At 40.1% G+C, this 13,715-nt stretch overlaps 2 protein-coding genes across 3 annotated transcripts in view; one reads left to right on the top strand and one right to left on the bottom strand.

The window, feature by feature from the left end:
- Positions 1-101: 101 nt before the first annotated feature.
- Positions 102-4,977, bottom strand: si:ch211-198n5.11 (methylcrotonoyl-coenzyme A carboxylase 2). The gene is made up of 12 exons (XM_026346412.1): positions 4,603-4,977; positions 3,774-3,938; positions 3,471-3,667; positions 3,137-3,315; positions 2,982-3,062; positions 2,651-2,829; positions 2,334-2,553; positions 2,103-2,194; positions 1,477-1,633; positions 1,252-1,374; positions 434-667; positions 102-314 (listed from the first exon to the last, which is right to left on the bottom strand). Exons 1-12 carry the CDS (start codon positions 4,620-4,622, stop codon positions 228-230), a joined length of 1,734 nt encoding a protein of 577 aa, XP_026202197.1. The 5' UTR covers positions 4,623-4,977; the 3' UTR covers positions 102-227.
- A 1,870-nt stretch (positions 4,978-6,847) lies between these two features.
- Positions 6,848-13,715, top strand: part of fnbp1l (formin binding protein 1-like) — a 37,016-nt gene continuing 30,148 nt past the window's right edge. For both annotated transcript variants that reach the window (XM_026346480.1, XM_026346479.1), the window contains exon 1: positions 6,848-6,995. In XM_026346480.1, coding sequence (XP_026202265.1) covers positions 6,972-6,995 — 24 coding nt within the window. In that variant the 5' untranslated portion in view covers positions 6,848-6,971. The remainder of the gene's footprint in view (positions 6,996-13,715) is intronic.

The raw sequence follows: 13,715 nt of genomic DNA, 5'->3' as shown, positions 1-13,715 counted from the left end.
ATAAATGTGAAATCAGAAAGACAGTTACCTGACAAGACCTGTTGCACATTCACAATTCTGAGACGTTCATAATACTTAGCATCACAGTGACTACAAACAAATTATTTTAGTACAGTTTATTGGCACACAGTGGTAAAGACGACCAATGACCTTTAGCACCAGTTTGATCTCGGAGATGGACAGACATTTGCAGCATTCAGAAGTGTGTAGCAGCAGCACAAAAGCTTCTATATACGTAGAAGTACTGACTGCAGCTTTTCTGTGGAAAGCTGGTAGTGTTGCTGTTTGATGATGTCTAGGCAGTTTCTTAGAACCTGCAGAAAGATACAGATTCATGTCAAAAAAATTAAATGAAGGGAAATAGGAAGGTATTGTTTGTATTACATTAGCAAATTGAATGTATGTAATCTGCAGAATAGTGCAGCTATTCTACCTTCCTGGTGTCCTGAGGAAGAATGACTCCATCGTCCCACAGCCGTGCAGAGGAGTAGAAAGCTGAGCTCTCCTCCTTTAACCTCCTGTTCATCTTGTCTTCCAGCTGCTTCCTCTGCTCCTCCTCCTGCTCACCATCAGGGGGAAGCAGAGAGCCAGCGTGACCTGGAGCCGTCATCGACACTCTGGCATTGGGCCACAGGAACAGGAAGTTAGGGTCAAAGGCCCGCCCACACTAGAGAAGGAAGCAAGGTTCAAAATATTAACGTGTGTGAATGTAACTGAAATGTGAGCCATGTGCGTTTGATGACAAAAACATAACAGTCAAACTGCAGTTTCCTCAAAAACCCTTGAATATGTTCCTTCACGACTGCTTTGAACAGTGTGAAACGTCCTTTTCTCTCCATTCACCTCCGACTCCTTTGTGTTTATTTTTATCAGACTGTGAGATGCCGACACGGACTGATGACAACAGGTGATACGCACATGCACCCAGAGCAGAGGCGTTTAAACAAAGAAACGAACAAACCAAAAGACACGAATCAGATCACAGTGTTCTAACACCGGTCGCATATGAATCAGTTCAGGATCACATACGAAGGTGACCCAGATGTGAGCGCTGGTGACATGTCCTGGGTGTAAGTGTCTTGACCGTTGCGAACAGGGATCATCAATCACATCTTCCTCTCCTGCACAAGATGCAAGTAATGCAAAGAATTGCTAGATCTTGAAAACAATGTTATTAAATATAAAAACCCTAAACTTGGAGCTTTAACCTCAGGACAGTCATATTTATTTATTTCATACGAGGTCTCTCACCATGGCGTAGCTGTCAGAACCATGACAACCACCGATCACAACAGTGATTTTGGGGACGGAGGCGCACGCGACGGCAGACATCATTGAACCCTGAGCCTTTAAATGGTTGCTGTTCATCACTGCCTGGAGGAGCGAAGGAGACACACAGATACATAATACTAAAGTAAAACGAAATTATATTTTTGAGTGACACCGGCTTTAATGTGGGTTACTGGGATCAAATACCCGTGTTATGGACGGTGTCGAGGCTGGTGTAGGTGCTGTGTTCTGCAGGAACAGCAGTGGGATGTCTCTCAGATCACACAGCTGGACAAAATGACTTCCTTTCAGTGTGGCCTGGTATGACAGCTCTCCGTTGTTGGCTACTATCCCCACCAGATGGCTAACAAAGTAAAGACACATTGACTAGACCTGGATCCCACATAATACATTCTTAAATTAAAACCCATGCTAGTCTGTGGCAAATAATAGCAGCTGAAGACGCTGATGCTGTAGCTGAGTCAACAGACAGAAAACTTCAACTCCAAGTGCTGGCATCACTAACAAAGTTAAAGTAATTGTAATTATTGGTTACAAGTACAGAGATATCAGAACAGTAGAATTCAATGAATTGACCCAGTGAGGTACAGTAATTTAAAGCCACTAACAGTTCCCAAGTGAAGCTTATAGGCTACAGTAGTCTTTTATGGCCTCTAATGGATGATGCCTGTTTCCTTTGTTGGTTTATAATCTTGTTACTTGTTCCTTATGTAGTTTTAAGTTTGGTAACACTGGTCTGATGCCATTTAACTTAACTTCAGTTATCACAACTACAAACACAAGAATGGGCATGTTTTTTTGTTTTTTTTTACCCATGTATCTTTGCAAAGCCAGTGACGAGTGTGGTTCCATAGCGAGCTTTAAACTCCTGGAAGCGGCTCCCGTCTGTCAGCCGAGAGATGATCTGGACAAAAACGACCAACAGCATGTTTGAAACACAGCACGGTGAAGACTTATCCACAACCCAACTACATCATGATTTCTATAGTAAGTTATTTATGACTCCTCCACTAGCTCCTTGCATGTGTTTTTACAAGCCGTACCATTTTAACATCCAGAGTGTAGCCATAACTCTGTGGAGCCAGACCTAGAAGCTCCTCTGAATTGTACAGAGGTTCCTGTTCTGCTTTTCTCTTCCCTGTCGTCTCCTCATCTTCCTCCTCTTCCTCAGGCAGCTCAAAGTTGAAGGTGGATACGATGTTTCTTATGTAATTGAATGCCTCCTTCTCGTCCCAGGCAAAATGGTCGACGCAGCCACTCACCCTGAAACCAGTCGATAAATGAATAGATGAAGATGTCAACTTATCTAAAAGGATACGTCTTTAGAAGTATTTAAGGTTTGTGTGATATAAGGATGTACTCAGAGTGTAGCCTGGCTCCTCCCAGCTCCTCTGGTGTGACCTCCTCCCCTGTGGCAGCCTTTACAAGTGGAGGTCCACCCAGGAATACCGTCCCTATCTGGTGCACTATAACGGCTTCCTCTGCCATCGTGGGGACATAAGCTCCACCCGCCGTGCATGACCCGCACACCACTGACACCTTTAGGATCATTAATTGTTTTTATATCAACAATGCAATTTGAAAAAAGAGCCATTTAAAAGTGTATTGATAATGTTAACTAAAACAAATGATTTCAATCCTAGCCTGTGTTATATTCATCCTTCTTTCTGGGCCTATTTCTAATTCTTTACCTGTGGGATCTTCATGGCAGACATGATGGCTTCGTTATAGAACGTCCTTCCTCCGTGGTTCTTATCGGGAAAGATCTCTGACTGGATAATTATACACAAACAGGGAATTAGAGAGGTAGAGGTGTGTGTGTGTGTGTGTGTGTGTGTACACTTACCTGCAGTGGCAGAAACGCTCCTCCAGAATCAACCATGTAAACACAAGGAAGGCGGTTTTTAATTGCTACTTCTTGAGCTCGTAGATGCTTCTTCACTGTGATTGGATACGACGTGCCACCTTTCACTGTGGCATCATTGGCGATGAACACACACCAGAGGCCACTGATCCTACCAACACCTGGATACGGCACATAAGGTCACAAGATAGATTGAAAACTGTCTGGTATAAATAAAGGAAACCGATTAATCTCATCAAACTGGAGGTAATTATCTGAAGTTAGATTATATAGACTCTGTTTTGTACCAAAGATACTGCAGTTAGTGTTTTCTGACCAGTCAGGCAGGCAGCTGAAGGGATGTCACCATATGGCAGACTCAGACCAGCAAATGGTGACAGCTCCAGAAAGTCCTCATCATCCAACAGAAGACGCAAACGGTCCCGTACCAGCAGTTTTTTGTTTCTCTGAGTGTGTCTGGCGATGGCTGCGTCCCCTCCACCTTTCCTCACCTTCTCACGCAACTCTATGAACCTTACAATGAGATTTGCTAATGAATGACCTGCAAGTACAAATTATTTTGGAATCCATTACGCACAAAGGTGGTCGCTCATTACAGGATGGTAAAAGTGGAACATACTTTTTAAGGCAGGCGTTGCTGTTTTGGAGATTAGCTTCAAACACATTTTGTTGGATGGGCTGGAGTGGCTGCTCTAGCACCGGGAAGGCACTGTGCAGCGGTCTCCTTCTCCTGGCTGCAGAGCTCATCTGACGGACTGAGCGCTGCCACCACTGCTCAGCCAACCTGCAACACAGGGTTCATACAACGTTAATGACTTGCTCACCTACTATTGTTCTAGATATGTTAATACTCTACAAATTTTTACATAAAACCACAGTGGCACAAAAATGTTTAGAAAACAATATTTAATTTACGCCAAATATTTTTTTTCATGCCAAACACCTGCAGTGAATGCTACACAATCCTTCTAATACAATAAATTAGTACATATTCTAAATTATAATGTGTTTACAGTGTACTTACTTTAACATTTACTCACTTATTTACATTATATTTTTTATTTTAATGTACTAATACTAATTATTTCCTATTGGTAGTTTCTGATTCAACTTTCAGTACTTTACTTAGATACTGAACTTTAAATTAAATCACTGGTTTATAACAGTTTGAACCCAGTAAAACTGGAAACATGCATGTTCATAAATGATGGAACAGGCTACGAGCTAACATAAAGACTCACAGACACATTTTGCTCTTATTGTTGAAATACACAAATATGAATAGATTTCACACACAGGGAACTGGATTTGCACTAAATTAACGTGTTGACGATAAATTATATTGTTACTGGATAGAAAAACAAATGTGGTCCAAAGGTCGTTCACATGCACTGAACACTTTAAGTCACCGTAGATGAATGGATGATTGTGAATGGAAAATCTTTTACCTTGCCATGCAGCGATACATGTCCTTCTGCTGTAAATACAGATAAAAACGTTAAACTACTTGCAGTAGCTAAAATCTAGCGAACCAGAACTACTCCATGGGGGTTTAGTATCCCAACGAAAACCGAAGTGGAACAGGACCCTGCGGGCTATAATGTGCAGGAGCTACTGCTGTTAGCTAGCAGGCTAACAACAGTCCACAAGGTTGCTGGTTAAACGCAGTTTTGCCGTCAGCTTCTAATGTTACCACTCACTGCAGGCTGCTACTCTCCAGCTGTGCTTGTGTTAGCCTGGGCTAACCTAACAAAATACACAAACTTAATTTCCTGAAATACATTTGCACGTCTATGTCGCGTCACCCGCTTCTGTGCATTGGTGACGATGCGTCAGCTCGGCCGCCATGTTTGGTCAGGGTCACATCTAGTCTGCGTTTGGAAGTTTGTTGTCCATAATTTTCGAATAATCGGGTTTGTTACACATTCCAGAAATTTATTTAAGATACAGGATAGTTGTTTACATAAAAATGCAGATGCTTATTATGAAAACACTAATCTTTTGTAGAATTTGACACTGATATACTATACAGGCCTATGTATATACTATGTCATATTAGTGTCACAAGAGGGCTGGATAGCATTAACCATTAAAACGACCCACCTGATTAATAAATATATTTTTAAGTATCCTATGTATATGATTTTTTTAAAATGTAAACACACATGACTTTTTGTCACTTAGTGATATATCAGATTCATGATGTTCCTAACAATAACGATATTACAATATATGTGACATGTTATTCCATATTGATCTGCTTCGTAATTTATTTATTTAATCAGAGAAACCCAAAGCAGCAAAAATCTGTTATTTTGTGCGTCTTGAAGCGGACGGCACAAGTCAAGTCCTGATCCAATATGGCGGCGCGACAGACGCATTCCAGAAAGTCACCCCGACTTACAGGTGAGTCCCCCACCCTCAGACTTACAAGGTGCAAGGTTAAATCAAACCAGCCTCTGGAAACCAAAGACGAAAGGCGACATCTCACATCAGGGGAATTTACACTTGATTTAATGCTGCTTTATACGCCTATATATTCTCAATATTTAAAATATGTTTATTTATATTTTAAATAGCATATTATGTAATAGTTAAGCCTATAATAATATAATATTAACTCTATATTAATTCTATATAAATTTCATGGCTACAGAATCTCAAATGTGAAGATTTGATTTGACCCCAACATATTCTCTTTGCTCTCATGTCTAACTAAATCTAATCAAATTGTTAGTGTTTAACTGGAAACTGGTTTAAATCTATGTTGCTGATTAATTTTCTCTCAATCAAAACTTATCATTTCCACTCTATATTATCCATGTTTAAATGGTTTTACTGTCCTGAGGATTAGACTGAACTACCTACAGCTGTGATGACCCATCCTGAGCTGTAGAGGGACCTGTTCATTCACTAAATAGTGACTTTTTGTTCTTTTTAGCATGTGGATCATTTCACATTAACATTTTAGCATTTGCAAGGCACGCAGAGCAATAACAAAAGAAGAAGGGGACGGTGATGTTATTAATAAACTCAACAATAAACACCATTATACCATAACTCTAGCACTATTGAAAACATCCTACACAGGAGGACATGACACGATGTGCTGCTTCAAATAAAGAACAGGGGGAGAATAAAATAAAGAATAAAATACATCTGTAGTTTTAATTCTGGCACAATATTAGACAAGCATGCATGATTAAAAGTTAGACTGGAAAAATGATGATAGACACAAAAGACAACACTAATAAATTAATACCCTCATGAACTTAGGCTATTTGATAATAAACTAGCCCAAACTGTACGTCAAGATAAATAAATAAATGTGTAAAATAAATAAATAAATCGGATGAATATAGAAATAAAAAACGTATAAATAAATAAAGATTACAGTTCTAATTCCTGATTATTTTCTAACACAGTCTTAATGTATTTATTTATATTTATTTATTAAACTCCATATGATGTATGTAGTTGTCTCATAGGTTCTGGGACAGACTAAATAAAAGGGAACAAACAACTGAGCCTAAAATTAATTATTAATTTGTTGATGAACTTGTGAGCTTATAATTAAATCTCTTTTCTATCTGGTACTTTTCTTTATTTATTTCTTGGTCACTGGGAGGTTTTGGGACTACTGGTTTTATTAGGGCCTCCCTGCTGATCCAGGAGCAGGAGAAGCAGGAGGGGGAGGAGGAGGAGTGTTCGTCGGCAGACAGTCAGTCAGGAGAACCGGAGTCCCAGCGGCGGTTTGGGAGAGTCCGAGCGGGGAAACTGCGTCCAAACCGGGAGAACTCACAAGGAGGAATCCGAAATGAGTTGGGGCACGGAGCTCTGGGTATGTTCAAACTACTCAAACTGTGTTAGCGACCGTGTGTTGGGGTTTATTGGTTTGTTTCGCCTCTTGTCACGGGCGAGTTTGGGGAGATCGAGTGGGAGAAAGGTGCCGTGTTACCTTTTAGCCGAGCGGCTAGCTGCGCTGTTAGCCGGCGAAGCTAAAGCTAAAAGCTAAAAGCTAAAGCTAAAGCTAAAAGCTAAAGCTAACCCGCCGTGCACCTTAGCGGCGGTGACAGCGGTGAACAATAGAGAGGCTGCAGACACACGACCGGGGCACGGCGGCCAGGGCGGGGGGGGGGCACGGCGGCCAGGGCGGGGGGGGCACGCCGTCTTCTCTGCACGGCTACACGTCAACTTTAAACCACGTCCTCCTGACATGATGCTGTAGCTTGACTTGCAAGTTAAGAAGTTGTACGTTGGATGGTTTTTCTTTTTGGTCGGTGTCACACCCTGTTTCACAGAGAAGCTGGCAGGAGGTGTTCCGGTAGCAGGGCGGGGGGGAGAAGCGGTGAGACCCAGGGCCAGAGACCACCGTCCTGCTCGGGCTCCTTAAAATGAACTTCACAGCTGCTTCTTGTTTGTCGCTAGTTGTGCAGCCTTTTGTCTTGACCTCCATGTGATGTGGACTCCTGTGCACTCCCCTCCTGTGGTTTATCATCTCATCCAACAGCTTTTTATCATTGAAGTCGCTCCAACACGAGCTTCTGCTGCTCTTTGTTAAGTACAGATGTCAGAGTACAGGGCTTTTCTCTTTTTGCATCAGCTCCTGTCTCAAATTATAATGTGATGCTGCTGTTTTTTTTTGCAGCATACTGAGTGTTTGGGTAAAATTAGACTTACAACCAACATCATGTTGAACTCCAGCCTGTTTTTGGGGTGTGGGCCATCATCCCCTTTGCATATTGTGTGTTTGTGATGGGAGTACTTCACCTCCCTGATGTGATCCTCCTCTGGTTAATAGTATCTGCAGTTTGAAATAAGCTGCTACTTCTTTTTTTTTGCTTGTTCAGCCCTAGGATGTAACATGACCATGTGGCTGCAGAAAGATAACTGTTTGCTTGTCTGTGATTCGAAGGGATTGGGAAATAGTGTACACATTAAACACAGATGTGGTTTGTCAGGATTTCAGTTTCGTGTGTGCGTTTTATTTTTTTTTTATTTTTGGACTTGCATCTCCCATTCATGTTTTCCATTCAGATATTTTTACTTTAATATATGATTTAAGGTTAGATTAAGCTGTGTTAGCTTGATTATTAAATCAGTATTAAAACATTTTGTTAATCAATTATTTGAATAATTAATTTGTTAATTAGTGTATAAAATTAAAAAAAGGCTGTGACAAGAAAAAACCCATCACAAGCTCCCAAAACCAATGTAATTATAAAAAAATGCCTGTTTGGGGAGAAGTCTCTTAACATATCAAACTTACAGTCACATGAAGAGAGAGAAGCAGTACATTTTCTCATTGAAAACATTTAAATGAGTAAATGTTTTGCATTTTTGCTGATTATTTTTTGTTGTTTATGCCAAATTTCTTTCAAGAATTGGAATTTATGTACTCATCAGAGTATTATGGTTTTATCCCACACTGTGAGCAGTTTGCAGTTTAGCTTAATTATGTGTAAAGCCCTAGATCAAAAATTTTTTTTTTTTTTTGTAATGGCCTTTACTTTACAACAATCTCATACACAACCACTTTAATGAGTGAATTATAACTCCAAAAAAGCTTTAGGATACAGGGAAAAAATGGATGAAACCTCTGGAGATGACAGTTAACTAGTAGATATTTAATATACATCAATTTGAGTTAAACATGATGTTACAATATCCAAACCCTAATGAGTCAAGTCCACAAGAGTTTCAACCAGAATTAAATATGTTAAACTAGTTCTTTACTTGCTTGGTAAAAGTGTTTTAGCTCATCACTGCAACGTCTTTTTGTCAGTCCTGTAGCAAAGCAAAGCATACAATGATCTGATGAGTGTAGACAGTGATAGACCGTCATAATCCCCTCAGTCCGCTGATGAGATTAAATGTGTTGGCTGTCTGATGTCAGATTACACGATTGGCTGTCTGATTACAGATTATCCTTTGCATAAAAAGATGTAGATTGGCTGTATTTCAACACTTGACTGCCACTTTACATGAATACCACCCCACAGTAAAGGTGCTTGGCTGCCGAATTTAAAACACATGATTGACTGCCCAGGGATGCTGTTGTTGTGTTAATTAATACAGATGTATGTGCATCTTCACTAATTCCACTAGGACTGCTAGTGGTGATGGTTTTTCTTGCTGATTACACTTATTTTGTTAGTGTGCTATGTTTGGTCTATAAAATGTTCACATGAATTTTTTTTATTTAACTAACAAAACAAAACTCAAAGATAATGCTTAAACAGTTACCACTGATCCAAAAAGCTGAGTTGCTTTCATGTTGAGTGAGCAGTCATTGTTATGAACTCGATTAATTGTTTCATCTGTCTCGTTCACTGGATTCTAATTAGGGCATCTCTCCAGTATGTTTGACCATCAGTCCAACACTAATGACTATAGTCTAACCATATAGATATTGTTTTATAAGATTAAGAAAAGGTGATTATGCTTGAAAAATCATGAAATAGTTAATCACAACAAATTTGTGCAGTGATTTCCAGCCTTTTATGGATTGTGCATTCCTTAAAACTAAGCCATGTGTACCTGCAGCCTGTCAAAAAGTGAAAAAAGCTTTTGTTTTAACTGAACGATTTCCAAGACCTGCAGAGAAAAATTATTCTGTAGCACAAAAGAAAAGCTAAGATTAGAGGAAAGTCTGAAAAAAATAAAGAGTTTTGTGTAGCAGATATGTTTCCTATCTTATTAATCATTTTCCTGACTCCTCCAGTTGGCAAACAATGGACTAACTGATCAATAAAGCAATTGTTCAGTTCTAAAATCCACAATTAGGCATTTTAGTCCACATGTAGCATCTTTGCAGTATGCAATTTGAGTATTATGTAAATGTGAATATGATATGATAATATATGAAATACTTCAAACATCAAAATAGCATTAGAATATTCAATATAACTTGGTGCTTTTTTAATGTTTTGCCTCTAACCCAGTTCTTTGAGACATTACAAAGCTAGCGAGGAACATCCTATTACCGCGCGGACTTCCTGCCCTCTGAGACACACACACATAAAGTAGGAAGCGTTTGTCTGAATTAAACCTCTGTCTGGTTTTCGTGTGTGCGCTAAGTGCCAGGATGCTGCCACGCTGTGCTCTGGTCTGTTTGGTTGAGGTGAGCAGGAGGCCAGCAGAGCAGAGCAGCCAAGTCTGGGTGAAGGACAAGAGAGTGACAAGCTGTCGTCTCAACCGAGACAAGGATAAGTGGACCAGAGAATGGAAAGGTGCAGGACAGGGTTTAAATGGCTGGCTAGACCTTTGGGTTTAACTTCAGTCAGCTGTTAAGTAGATGGGAAGCTTGAGACAATAGTAAAAGCCCATATTCACAGCAGTTAGCTGGTTTTGCCCTCTTCCAGATGATGGGTTTCTTTTCTTTGCTTCATGTGTTGTGTGGATTTGGAAAGGCCGACTACCTTGTTCCCCGAGGTGTCCTGTGGGAGTGCTGTTGGAGATGTTGATTGTGTAGTGGGGTTATGTGGGAACAATATGGTCCTGGAAGCAAAAGGATTGTTTGCATTATTGGGATCAGGTGGCTATTGGATGCATGCATGGGCTTTTTTATTTATCCCCGCTCCAGGCTGTGATATTTATAGACAGTAGTCAACATTATATCAGGTTCTGAAGCAAGCCAAGACAGACTGTAGGGCAGCATCTCTGTTGCTTTTAAATCATGTAGTTTTCCTTGATGAATGACTTTACTGTTGGACAGTTAATGGGGACAAAATCTAGCAATCGAGTATTCTGACATTTACACTAAACAGTAAATAAACTTGATCATGGAAGTTCATTTGACGAGTCAGTATTTAGACTTTGGAATTGGATGTGAAAGCTGTAGCCTGAAATCAGTATTAATATTTAGGAGTTTTTAAACCCTGACAATAATTTTCTGCAGACACTTTTAAATCTTGTCTGACCTATTTGTCAATTCTGTACTGCAGTGTGTTGTTAGTTATTAACCTCCATCTTTAGCAGGCTAATATTGGCCAATTAGTTTGTGTATCTCTATCTCTAATAGAGCACAAATCTTAGCAGAATTTTGTTAAAAAAATATAATTGCATTTTGTAGTCAAAACTATTATTGTAGCACTGACCAGACACTTGCTAATGTGAAGTAAATGGAGCAAATCTCAAGCCTCCATTTGTTGATCATGCGGGGGCTCATATTGTTTGGTAGGGCAGTGGTCTGGCTCTTAGCAGGCCACAGCAGGTGTGAATGAAGTCATGTTGAAGCTGAGGGCAGTGGCCTGGACACGACAAGCTGTTATGCCCAGCGTGGCCAACCTTGTCAACACATTGCATGTGTGTGAGGGGATCGTGTCAGTGAGGGAACGTTTTCATGCAGTGATGTGTGAGAACGATAGCTGAAGCCCTCATCACTTTGTGTACGTAGTGTGAGGGTGGATGTCTTCCTTAATTAACAAAATTGTGTTAACACACGTGTCCTGCAAACTGGGAGGATGATGAAGATGGGTGGGAGAAAGGCTTTAAATAGGAAGAAGGGGGGAGGTTTAAAGATAGAGGAGGACTGACATTTTTAGGGTGCAAGGAGGTGAATTGATAAAGGCAGATGCCGTGAGAGACCTGTAGAGACCACAGAATAATAAAGAGGAAGAAAATTTAATTCAAAAATAGTGCAAAAATTAATGCAAAAGCATGTCAGACACCGGTTACTGTGATTGTGTATTGAAGGCAAAACAAAACAGACATGTCAAATAAGCCAGGTTTCTATTTGGATGTAGTGCAGATCTCCAACTAAATTACCAGGAAATTGCAAAGAAAAAAGGCAAATGAATCATGATTTCTTTGCTAAGTCTGTTTCCATTGTACTTTCTTTTATTGTGTAGAAGAAAACATGGAGTGATTCTGCAGAAAAGGTGTACTTGCAACATGTCCCCAGCTTCGCAGCACTTTTTAAACACATCTGGTCTGAATGCGTGACCAAGGCATGTACAGACATTCTCCCTCCCTCATTCACATAGTATCCATTCCTTTTAGTACGTGTAGTCTGGTAACCTCAAGTAATTCCTAGCTTAGCTTTGCTGAACCTCAGTGAACCGAAGTCTCATTAATATGACTGTCAACACCTGTGGAGTTGTGCAGAGCCTCGAATAATACAGTAGCAGAACTATTACTCACTTGTGCTCAGTTAATAATCAGTATAGTATTTAGCTTCTGCAGATAATTATAGCCCAGAGGCCTGTTTTACAAAGACAGACATTGACTAAGACTTAGGTCAGACTAAACCATAATATAAGATAGCTCTTGCCTATCTTAATAGACCTAAGCCATATTTGATGCGAACCATTGGTCATCAGGTGTAAAGTAATGTATATTTTCTTAAAATCTTTGTGTTTGGATGACTATATTGGGAGAATTTATCCATCAAAAACATTTACTGCATATTGACTGATAACTCAAATCGGTATTAGTTACTGTTCTAGACTAGGTAAAAAATAACTTCTTAAGAATTTAATCAGGATTTGATGAATGGTGTTGGCAAAATCAGGGATGACATAAGAACAAGCAATGACAAATGAGGCAATTAACTACCAAACGTAACAAATTGATTGTACACAGACCAATCCATAGTATCCTGAACCTAATTTAATTCTGGGAGAGTTGTACTTTCAACACGCAAACACAGAGCTGCTGCCTTGTGCCTTCTTCCTCTTGGTGTTCTTTCAGAATCTATCCCCAATGCTCGTTTGCCTCCCTCTCATCCTTCCTCTTATCCTCCCCGTGACTTGCTCCCTGTCCTCCCTCTGGATGCAGTCACAGTTGTATCCACCCAGCCAGCTGTTTGGCAGTCAAGCTCCTCTTCAATTCAGACTTTCAGACCAGTGCAGTGACCCCGGCTAAACCTGTTTTCAGTGTTTCTAAATGGGTCAACATGTGTTAACTGACCTGGCTTTGTGACCTTTTTCTCAATAAAGGCTTGGTGCCGGTGTGAGTTGCTTTTCACACCTAGTGTATGAAAGGGTGAGCATCAGTGCATATCACTGCAGTCTTGTAACTGCAGGGTTACTCATCAAATTTGTGTCATGAAACTTAAAGATTTTGGTTGAAGTGAAGGTTTGTATTCTCAAGAAAGGAAATTGGTGAAGTCTGGTTTAATCTTTTATATCTGACTTTGTATTTCTAACTTTCTTTTCATGTGGTTTCTTAACTAAGTCCTACAGATATTATTAATAACAATTTTGATCTATTGTTGCAGTGTCAGTATATTCTTTCCAGGAAGTAAAAACTGAATCACCAGAGACAAAAATGGCTGCAGACCTTCTCCGAATCACCACTCTTCTAGATACAGGGCTTTGGCCAGAGCTGCAGCTGCATTCAGTGTTGTGCTGGCTTCTAGGAGTCATTCTGTCTGTCAGCTGTTTATTAGTCAGTTACTTTATTAGCCAGTGGATAAAAATTCAGGTTTAAGAACATGTGGAAAATTGGAGGATGCTGGGAATTTTTCTGGTGAATTTTCCCTAGTTCTCCAACCCAGTCATTACACTAAACCTCTGCTGGATGCCTGGCTTCTGGCTCAGGCCTGCTGGGTAACATG

This window comes from Anabas testudineus, chromosome 4 (genome assembly GCF_900324465.2).
Source record: "Anabas testudineus chromosome 4, fAnaTes1.2, whole genome shotgun sequence".
Lineage (NCBI taxonomy): Eukaryota > Metazoa > Chordata > Actinopteri > Anabantiformes > Anabantidae > Anabas > Anabas testudineus.
Note: the sequence above shows the minus strand (reverse complement) of the source record. Positions and strands in the feature narration are given on the sequence as shown.